We start from the raw sequence: 10,972 nt of genomic DNA, 5'->3' as shown, positions 1-10,972 counted from the left end.
AAGTAGTCATAATTCCACATAAGCTTGAGACTATACTCTATAACTTGTCCAGTGTGTTATATTTCTTCATGTATGAAAATTGAGAAAAATTTTAATAAAAAACCTACTAATTTGGTGACATTTGAGTATTGACCGTCAGGTAGAGAGATACCTATTTGGAAATAGACTGAATATAATATCAAGTTGCATTTCTAAATGAATGATAAAAACTCCCTTGTGTTGGTGAATTGTCATAATTTTGTCAGTCTCCTTCATTTTTAAATATTTCATATTTATTTAACCTTTTGCATTTTATAGGTTGCAGTTTATCATCTGAACAGGGTACTCTATGAAAATAAGGAGAGAAATGAATACATGTAATCTTAGTTTTGATTTGTATTTTATCATAAACATATCGAGTGTGATAGGTTCCTTACATGTTCCATCAGATAGATGGGTGCTTGTTACCAAGTGCTGGCATTGTGCTCTGCTCCTGAGAGGAACCAAGGAAATACAAAATGATCCCTCCCTGCAGCAGAGGTTAATCCGCGGGGCCCAGGAAAAGAATGCTTAATGCCTGCAAGGAAGTTATATTTTTAAAGCAAAGGATATCAAACGGTATAAAAACAAAGCCCTCTACCTTCTTATTTCAGAGCTTTGCCTCTTTTTTTAAATGTTCTTTTTGAAAACAGGGAGGAGAGCGGTTGAATTCTTGGAAAGGAGCACAAAGCTCAAAGGAGAAGGTGAGAGGACTCGGTTCGCAGCTGTGACAGCTAAGCCTGGGCGCTGAGCGGGGGCCGGGGCGGGGGGAGCGGGGCGCAGGCAGAATTTCAGGAATTTCAGGATAGAAGACCCTCCAGGGCCCCTCGCTGGTTCCTCCTGGCCCTCCACTCCGTCCCCACAAGGACGGGGGACGGGAGAGGAGGGAGGGCATTTTCTGGGCGGAGTGTACATTCCGTCCCTCGCTGACATGCCGGGTGGGCGGGCGCACCATCCCCGCAGGGCGCACGCGAGCCCGGTGCCCGGCCTGGCATCGCCCACTCCTGGCGCTCGTCAGGCGCACTGTGTTGCGGTTACCTTGGCCGTGGCTGGCAGGTGTGGGTGCTGTGGCGCTGGCACCGAGCTGGCTGCTAGGGATGGTATTGGAGTGGGTCAGCGTGCTCGTCACGTGACTATCACTACACTCGGAGCTCGGGCTGCCCCCCTCCCCCTGGTTCCGGGCTCCTCGGGAGCAGGGCTGGGACCCCGTCTTCCCATCAGTTTCCACCCTGTTGACACGTTCCTGCGTGTGGAGCAGTCACTTGTCCTCAGGAAGCACTGGGTGAGAGCTGGGGGCAGCCCCGGGGCAGTGCCTGTGTTGTCTCTGGGGCACACATGTAGTCAAACGAAAAGGCAGGCCTGGCCGGGTGGCTCAGTGGTTGAGCGTTGACTCACGAAGTCATGGTTTGATTTCCAGTCACGCACATGCGCGGATTGCTGCTCGATCCCCAGTGGGGTGCGTGCAGGCGGCAGCCCATCCATGTTTCTAGCTCTCTCTCCCTCACCCGTCGTCCTCCTCTGAAAAATGCGTAAAAACATTTCTGGGGGAGCAAAATCGAGATGGTTGGAGGAGAGGGGGCTTCAACCCCATTTGACAGACATGCATCTTAAAGAGTGGGTGGTAATGAGTATTCACTGTAACATTCCCTCATCTAACAGCACCAGTGACATCTCTGCTTCATTACGAAGGTTAGCCCTTAATCCTTGAAAAAACCTTTTTCCCTCATTGCTGGTCATCTTGAGGAAGATGACAAAGTGAGTGAAGTCATAAAAGACACGACTGATGTGGGAAGAGGGAAGTGGCCAGAAGTGATGCCAAACAGGGGTCATGACCTCATGTTTGGGTTTTACTCTGGAGGTATTGGGGGAGGGAGTGAGGGGAGCCATGGAAAGTTTTAAGTATAGAAGAAACCTCATATTTTTGTTTTAAAGAGGCAAGCATCAAGCAATTAAACCACATGAAGTTTAATATATATAAAGAACAAGATTAGTCCTAGCTGGTTTGGCTCAGTGGATGGAACATCGGCCTGAGGACTGAAGGGTCCCGGGTTCGATTCCGGTCAAGGGCACATGCCCGGGTTGCAGCTTGATCCCCAGTGTGGGGCGTAAGGATAATAAAAATAATTTGCATTGTCTTCTTGATGTGCCCGCAACCAAGGTACATGCCCTTGACCGGAATCGAACCTGGGACCTTTCAGTCCCCAGGCCGATGCTCTATCCACTGAGCCAAACTGGTTAGGGCACTATAGTTCCTTTCAAGGTGCATGAATTTGTGCACTGGGCCCCTAGTGCAGTGGTCAGCAAACTGAGGCTCGGCAAACTGCGGCTTGCGAGCCACATGCGGCTTTTTGGCCCCTTGAGTGTGGCTCTTCCACAAAATACTGACTTCTGCGCATTGGCCACGAAGTTTCAATTGCACTGTACGTGCGTGCCCACACTTTTATAAAATGGCCCATCTTCCTAGGTTAAGGCAGCGTTTGTAGCAAGCTTCTCCTTGGCCTAGCTTAGCTGGCTAATGTATTTGCCCAGCTTCATGAAGTTCAGGGAGGTTTCTGGGGTGCTATGAGGAAGAATTAGGGAGTACCTAGCTGTACTTACATAAATGTTTCTAAGAATACATATTTTAAGGAAAAAATTTGTAATATTTTATTATGAAAACTAGGGGCCCAGTACACAAATTTGTGCACCTTGAAAGGAACTGTGGGCCTCAAGGCTGCGGTGGGCACAGGGACATTCTCTGTAATACTATCAACAATAAAAACAAATAGGTTGCAGGTTGGGTCCCTGGGCGGGGTGTGTATCTGAGGTAACAGATCAATGTTTCTCTTGCTCTCTGTCCCTTCCTCTCTCTAAAAATCAATAGACATATGCCTGGATGAAGATTTTTTTTTTTAAAAAAAAGGTAAAAATGTTAACATTTAAAAATGGAATTCATTAGTAAAGTCAAAACTTTTTATAAGTTTAAGCTGCATTCCTTGAACAGAGAAACAACAGGGCGGTGCCGTGGGAGTGTGTTCGGCTGCAGAAAACCTTAGATGCTCTGATGCAAAAGCACAGACAGCGGACAGATTCGGGCACAAAACTTGAAGCATTTGCTTCCGGATTATTCTGAAGGTGAAGCGATGACTATCTTTGCCAAATAGTTATGTCTTCTCGGGCAAATTCTTCAGCGAGTCTCATTGCACAGGTGAACAGGGCTTCCTCTTTAAATTCTGCAGAGTAGTAAGCTTTTATTTATTTTCCAAAGAGACTATAAGCACTTGAAAAATCGTAAGGATAATAAAAATAATTTGCATTGTCTACTCCATAATGATACTCTTAGCCTTTGGTTTTGCCCAAGTTAAATTGTGTTCCTGTGTGTGTGTGTGTGTGTAAAATAGTGACATGTTGGAAGTGGAACTTTTTTTTTTTTTTTAAATATATTTTATTGATTTTTTACAGAGAGGAAGGGAGAGAGATAGAGAGTTAGAAACATCGATGAGAGAGAAACATCGATCAGCTGCCTCCTGCACACCTCCCACTGGGGACGTGCCCGCAACCCAGGTACATGCCCCTGACCGGAAAAGAACCCGGGACCCTTCAGTCCGCAGGCCGACGCTCTATCCACTGAGCCTAACCGGTTTCGGCGGAAGTGGAACTTTTGTGTTTGTTCACAGTGCTTCCTCCTTACCGGAATGGATGAGCAGAATACTTGGACAATTAATGATGCACCCCTTCCTTTTAAGGGTGCTTTGTCTGAATGTCTGTGTCTCCCCGCCCCCACTCAATATTCAAATCCCAGTTCCCAAAGGCCATAGTGTTAGTAGGTGGGGCCTTTGGGAGGCGCTGAAACCTCGAGGGAGGAGCTCTGGTAAATAGAATCAGTGCCTTTTAAAAGGCTCCAGAGAGACCCCTCCCCCTCTTCCCCCGGAGAAGCCCTCACCTGCAAGACCCGCACCTGGCCATGCCCGCACCCCGATCTGACTCCCGGCCTCCAAAACTGTAAGTTTAATTTCTGCTGTTTATACGCCACCCGGGCTATGGTATTTTGGTACAGCAGCTCAAGTGGACTAGGATAGAAGGTAAATGGAGAAGTATTTTTCCAATATCTTTAATTTCACCAATATTTTAACAGATAAACAGTAAAATCAAGTTGCAATCTTCTCCATTTTTTCTTTTCTTACATAGAGGGGTAAAATGCATGCTGCCTTCCTACATGTCCCGCTTTCTCAGTGTGCTTCCACAGGAAGGAAATGTGGCAGCTGTAATTATTACTGAGCTCCAAATTCAGGACAGTCGTTCCCGCGCCGAGCAGGGAGCATGTTCTTTGCGACTGGAAACAAAATTCCCATCAGTGAACCAAGCTATAAAGCAGCCAGGTAGTATAAGACAAGTATGCTAGGTCACCCTAAAGAAAAAGTGTGCTTTCTCCGCCAAGCCTCGTTGCAGCTTGCTTGGGGTATTTACACACCTAAGTAAAATGTGTGAGTTGAGGGTGGTGGTCTCATGGAAGCTGGAAACTTGGTCTTCTTTCCACAAATACTTACTGAACTATCTATCCTCCATGGAGAGAAAGATGCCAGAGCTAAACGGTTCGCCCAGCTAGCGAAGAGCGTTCCGGGTTCCGATCCGATTCACTGAAATGTCGCCTGGCTCGGTGTAATCAGTTCACTCATTAGCTCGCATTTATTGAATACCTCGTATGCGCGAGGCGTTTTGCCAGAGGCCGTGTGGGTGTGTGATGAGTCAGGCATTTGCGGAGCAGCGGCCAGAGATGTCCTTTGACATCACGCAGACGGGTTAGAATCCGACTTTTTGGATAAATCACTCCTTTAAATGCAGTTTTCCAATCAGTAAGGCGAGGGGTTGGTGGGGGTGGGCAGGAACAAGGAAATGTATCATTAGTGACCAGCACTCAGAGGTGATCAATTGATTGTTTTCCTTCCCATCCCCCCCCCGCCCCCCCCAACAACTCCGCTGTGAGGAGTGTTCTAGAAGGTGCGTGCTCGTCGAAGGCTGCGTGGGTGGAGGGATGCGGTGGGTCCGTTCGTGAGGTCGGCTCTGGATCTGGACTGGACGTGGGACAGGCGGCCTGTGCGGGCGGGCGGAGTGCGCCTGGCGGGTGGGTGGGACCTGGAGGGAGCGCTGGCAGCCGGGCGCCGGGTTGCCTTCTGCTGGCCCATCCCGCTCAGTTCAGGTCGGTCCCTGTAAACATGTCACATTACCCCAATAGCCTGGAACCGAGACGTCTTCTTCGTGGAAATCCACACGGGACTGTGTTGCTGACGCCCTCAACACGCGCCTTCATTCAGGACGATCTGGGGTCGCACCTGAGACCCAAGCCCGCAGAACCGTCCCGTCTCCAGGAGACCGGAGGCGGTGGAGGCATCCCGAGCCGCTCGGAGGGAAGCGGGTTCTCCGGGGGGCCGCTCAACTCCACACTTACATGAAAATAGGCGGACCCTAGACCAGACAGCGTTCCTAAACATTTGAAAGGAAAGGGCATTTAAAACGTTCTCAGTGCCGATTGTAATGTTAATTTTAGCTGCGGCCTTAGCGCCGAGCCCTCAGGAAAACCCTGAGGAAGCGCGACGGTTTCCAGGACTGAGCTCCCGTTTTCCAAACCCGCCCTCCGCCAACTTGCTTAAAAGCACTAGCGCGCGGGAAGCCTCCGGCCGGCTCTCCGAGGACCGCGCCGCGGGGCGCGCGGAGGGGAAGGCGGACGCCGCCGTTTCCAGCGCGCCAGGCCCCGCCCCCACTGGCCCCGCCCACACTCTCGCCCCGCCCACGCGCTGGCCCTCCGCCCGCTCGCCCCGCCTCCCTCTGGATCCTGGGGCAGATGCTAACGCCCCTGGCACCGCCCCTGGTGACGTCACGAGCGCGATTCCGGTCCGCGGCCAATCATGGGTCCGGATTCCGGGAAAGCCCGGGGCGGCAGGGCGGGACGGTGCGCGTGCGCGGAGCCTCCGCGTGGCTATATAAACAGGGCCGGGCGGGCGCGCGGGGGCTGCGCGGAGCGTGCGGCGGGGCCGGGGTCGTTCGCGCTTGCGGGTTTGAAACTTGTGGCGGGAGTGAGGCCGGGCGGCGAGCGCCTCGCGGACGCCCTTCGGGAGCCGCGCCGCCGGGCTCTGCGGCGGGACCGAGGCGGAGGCGCCGGGCGGAGCCGTCGCACGTGCAGACGCCGCGGAGGGAGCGGCAGCGCCGCCGGCGGGGTCCCGCGGCCGCAGGCAGCGCCCGTCGCGAGTGCCCCGCGTCCCAGCCGCGCCCGTCAGTGGCTCGCGCGCCGCGGCCCCCGCGCCGCTCCCTGGAGATGCTGTGGCGCCGGAGCCTCCCCGGAGCCGGCCGCCGCGGGACCCGCCTCCGCCCGCCCGCGCTCCCGGACCGGCGGCGCCGCAGCGGCCGCTGAGCCCCCGCGATGCCCGCGGGCCTTTCGGAACCGGCCGGCCCCGCGCCCCGCGCCGGCGTGAGCTCCTCGGGGACCTTGACGGGGCCGCCGGCCGGGGCGGGGCCGGTCCGGGCGGAGAGCACTTCCGTGGCCCCGGGCGCCGTGACGGAGGCTCCCGTCCACATCCGCGTGGAGCCAGCGCGGCCCCCGAACTCCGTGGGGACCCTGGCGGCCAAGGTGGCTCCTGTCAGCACGCTGCCCGCGGCTCAGCTGGTCACCGTGAAAGCCCCGGCCACCACGACCCTGCACCTGCCCGCCGGCCTCCAGCTGCCCCCCGGTAGGTGGGCCCGGGGTGGGTGGCCCCCGGGAAGGTGGGTCCCCCCTCGGCCCGCGGGGACTCGGGTCGTCGGGGCCCCGAGTGGCGCCCCCCGGGGGGCAGCTGACAGGAAGCCCAGCCGCACGGTGGCTCTGCGGGCGGGAGCCCCTGGAGTCCTCCCCGCAGCTGGGCTCCCCGTCACCCGAGAGGCTTCCACTCAGCGACCCCTGAAGCGGGAGCAGCGCGTCCGGAGGCCCCGAGCGCTGGCTGCTGCCCGGGCAGGGCCGCGTGCGCTTTGCGCGGAAAGGGTCCCTGACACCCACCCGCGTGCCCGTGAGACGCTCCTGGGCGTTGAGACGGAGGAGGGCTGTGCACTGACCTGCAGGCGAGCGTCCTGCTCCCGGGCGCCGGGGGTGACGGTGCTGGTGGTGCGGCTCCGGGACGGGCGGTCCCCCCACTTTCCCTCAGAGCCGCGTCCGGTCTGACAGCGGAGCGCGCGGCGGGAGGGCGCTGTGCCTTCTCCGCCCCAGGCCGCGGTGGGGCCGCTTCCCGTGGTCTGTGCAAAGGTTTTGCTCCGACCAGTTACGTATTGTAAGTACGACAAAGGGTATTTGAGCGGTTACCTGCTTTCCTCAGCGGAAAAGCTCTTGGGATTTCGGGGCGGGGGCAGCGCACTTCCCATTCTTTGCATGAACTCTTCTGTGAATTCTGCTCCGCGGAATGGGGCTCTGACAGGCCAAGGTGGCAAAGGAGTCCCAGCATTTGATTTCAAGGGTTTCAGCACCCCCCCCCCACACCCCCAGAGAAACGATGGGGTCTCTCTTGTAGCCAGTGTTCTGTTTGGTGGTGACCATCGTGGGAAGGTGATGATCTTCACTTCCGATGGAGTTCTGTTTCCGTTTTGTCTGGGACACGCGACGTGCACTAGTTAAGCTGTGTGCGTCAGGGGGCACAGTTCCTTCTCGTTCCAATGACCCTGCACGCATTCTTAGGAAGAGGTGAGGAATGTGTTTGAGTGAAATCACCGCCTCAAGCTAAACGGCTGTGTAGTCAGTGAGGTTTGTTTAGAAGCAATTTTAAAAAGTATGAAAATGGGAGAACTGTCACGAGGGAAAACTTGCTCAGTGGGAACTGATCACGGATTGAGCGTGTACTGCTCACCTAGGGAGGGCTGCGCACTTTCTATGCATTATTTACATTCTTTTGTGTGTTGGCCATAATAGGTAGCAAGTAACCATTCTCTGAGGGTGATTTGCCCCGTGCAAAACTCATAGGTGTGTGTGTGTGGGGGGATTTGAATCCAGATCTGTTTTGCTGTCCTCTCTCCACAACACTGTGCTTGCCACTTGGTGAGTGCGTACAGTTATGTCTCATTGCGTATCAGGGATAAAGGTGATTTATAGAGTTTTAGAGCCTAACCTTCTTATACACTGAACTTGCCAGCGCTAGGTAGCAGCAAACCGGGCCAGAGCCTAAGGGTGTGGCACCAACACCTGTATGCTGTGGCCCGAAGAAGCTCCTGGGAGGAGATGAATTGCCTTTAGTGGTTGGTGTTCAGCTCCAGAGGGGGTGGGCCGGGCTTCTGCGGGGCAGCTGGTGGGGATTCTTGCCTTGCCGATGTGCGGCAGGAGAGCATGCTGACCTTGTGTTCAGCTGGTTATGATTCTTGTACCATTTCTTTTACATACTGAGCATTAGCAATTGATGACTCACGGATGATTTCCTTAATTATACAGAAGTCTTATACTTTAAGGGTAGTATAGTGGGACTGGGTTTTCGAACTTAATTCGTTCGTTCCAGGAGGTGATTTGTTTGAAGACCGAATCATTTTTCCCCCATTAGAAATAATGTAAATTGAATTAATCTATCCCAGACCCCCATAATGCTTCCCTGTTTTAGCCTTTCTCATATACATGTACATGTTAAAGTGCTGTTTAATCTATAAAGAAACACTTCTTAAATTTATCAAACTAACCCCCACTAGCCTTAAACAAAATTTTCATATCTCACTGCCCCTGAAATGCTACCACCGACAGCATTGGCCAAACTGCGTTTAGTTTACCCAACTCCAGTCAACAACAGTTTTTCTACCTATTCAGTTGCCTGCGATTGTTGTTTGGTGAGCATCTTCGCAGCCTAAGCAACATCAGCACTCGTAATAGCCTCTTTATGTTTTAAAATTGTGCTAATCCTGATTTCACCAGCAACAAAAGCATTTTCTCCTTTGTTGGCTGAGAGATGCTTTTTGTCATGCTGAGGTATAAGCATGAAAGGGTTGTCTGGTCCAAAACTGAAGTTTTGGTTGACAACTGACACGTTCTTTTTCTGTGAAAAACTTGGTTGAGAACTGAATTGTTGGAGATGGGCAACGTTCGAGAAATGAGATTTGATAATATACTTTAAGTATTTGATTTCTCTTTAGAATTTCCTGTATGATCAGAACTGGTTTAAATAAGATGTAAATATGGGAAGATCCAAGGTGGCAGCAGACTAGGTGGAAGCTACATTCACCTCCTCCAGGACCAACCTGAATTACAGCTAAAGTCTAGAAAAACCATCCTGAGTGACCATCTGAAGGGCAGCTGGAGAGAAGCCTTGTAACCAAGGGCTGACAGGAGGCCACGCTGGGACTGTTATCTACCGTGGCCAGGACTGGAAGCAGCCAGAGTCCCTCAGTACACGAGTGGATAACATAACTATGCTCCACTTACACATGGAGTGAATACCACTCGCCGTAAACAGGAAGACAATCTTACCCTTCGTGAAAGCATGGATGGACATGGAGAACAGTATGCTAAGTGAAATCCGCTAGTCGGAGAACGACAAATACCATATGACTTTGCTCATGTGGAATCTAATTGAACTAACAGTCAAAATTGAGACAGACTCAGAGAGAATGGGCAGATGGCTCTGGTGAGGGGTGGGGCAGAGTGTTGGTGGGGAATCCTTTCCAGGAGATTTTCAATTTACTTTGCCCAGATCTGTTGGAGGAATCACTATCTATGGCAGCTATCGCCTTACAAAATACATTCCTTTACTAAATAATAAGGCTTGAAAGTTGAAATTACTCCTTGATCCATGGGCTGCAGAAGGGAAGTTGGGTTAGCAGGCACAAAGACAACATTAATCTCACTGTGCATCTCCCCCAGGGCTCTTGGGTGACCAGGAGCGTTGTCAATGAGCAGTAATTCTTTTGAAAGGAGTCTTTTCTGAGAAGTAGGTTTCAAGAGTTGGTTCAATGTATTCAGTAAACCGTGTTTAACACTTGTGCTGTCACCCAGCCTTTTTGTTCTGCAGAGTAGATTTAGCATAATGCTTACGGGCCCTACGTTTTTTGGGATGGTAAATGCGTAGTATTGGCTTCACCTTAAAGTCACTAGCTGCATTCGCCCCTAAGAAGGGAGTCAGCCTGTCCTTTGAAGAGTTGAAACCAGGCATTGACTTCTGTCCAGCTGTGAAAGTCCTAGGTGGCATCTTTCAAAGTAAGGCCGTTTTATCGACATTGCTCACCTCTTTCACCTGAACCACCTTCATTAATTGTCTTAGCTAGATCTCTCCGTTTGTTCTGGAGACCGCTCCTTTTTTAAGCCTCAGGAACCAACCTCTGCTCGCTTCAGACTTTTCGTCTGCAGCTTCCTCACTTCTCTCGGCCTTCGTAGAATTGAAAAGGGTTAGGGCCTTACTCTGGATTAGGTTTCAGCTAAAGAGAATGGTGTGACTGGTTTGACTTAATACCCAGACCACTAAAACTTTCTTCTTTCTTATGATTCATGTGTTCACTGGAGTAGTATTTTTAATTTTCTTCAAGGGTTTTTCCTTTGCATTATTAACTGTTTGGTGCACGAAGCCTAATTTTCAGCTTGTCTCAGCTTTTGACCTGCCTTTCTCTTAATCATTCCTGGCTTTTGATTTAAAGAGAGAGATGAAGGACTCTTCCTTTCACTTGAACAGTGAGAGACCATTATAGGGTTAATATTAATAACTATTAATTTCAATATTGTTGTGTCTTGGGGAAAGGGATAGAGATGGGGAAGTTGCTGATTAGTGGAGTAGTTAGAACACACGGCATTTATTGAGTTTGCTATCTTATATGGGCATTGTTGTGGCACCCCAAAACAATTACAGGAAATTAAAGATACTACTGTTCACAGAGCATCATAATAAATATAATCATGAAAATTTTTGAAATATCACGAGAATTACCAAAATATGACAGAGACATGAAATGAGCAAATGCTTTTAGACTACTTAATTTTTGCCTATCTGATAAGTAT

At 51.5% G+C, this 10,972-nt stretch overlaps 1 protein-coding gene across 5 annotated transcripts in view; it reads left to right on the top strand.

Moving 5' to 3' along the window:
* The first annotated feature begins 6,412 nt into the window (after positions 1-6,412).
* TAF4B (TATA-box binding protein associated factor 4b) overlaps positions 6,413-10,972 on the top strand; it is a 98,203-nt gene continuing 93,643 nt past the window's right edge. For all 5 annotated transcript variants that reach the window (XR_011472217.1, XR_011472215.1, XR_011472218.1 and 2 more), the window contains exon 1: positions 6,413-6,719. Coding sequence is in view for 1 of the 5 variants with exons in the window: in XM_070421252.1 (XP_070277353.1) it covers positions 6,413-6,719 (307 nt within the window). In the remaining 4 variants the exon portion in view is untranslated. The remainder of the gene's footprint in view (positions 6,720-10,972) is intronic.

This window comes from Myotis yumanensis, unplaced genomic scaffold (genome assembly GCF_028538775.1).
Source record: "Myotis yumanensis isolate MYYU_CA2020_CCGP unplaced genomic scaffold, mMyoYum1.0.hap1 SCAF_7, whole genome shotgun sequence".
NCBI lineage: Eukaryota > Metazoa > Chordata > Mammalia > Chiroptera > Vespertilionidae > Myotis > Myotis yumanensis.
This window is presented reverse-complemented; position numbering and strand designations above follow the sequence as displayed.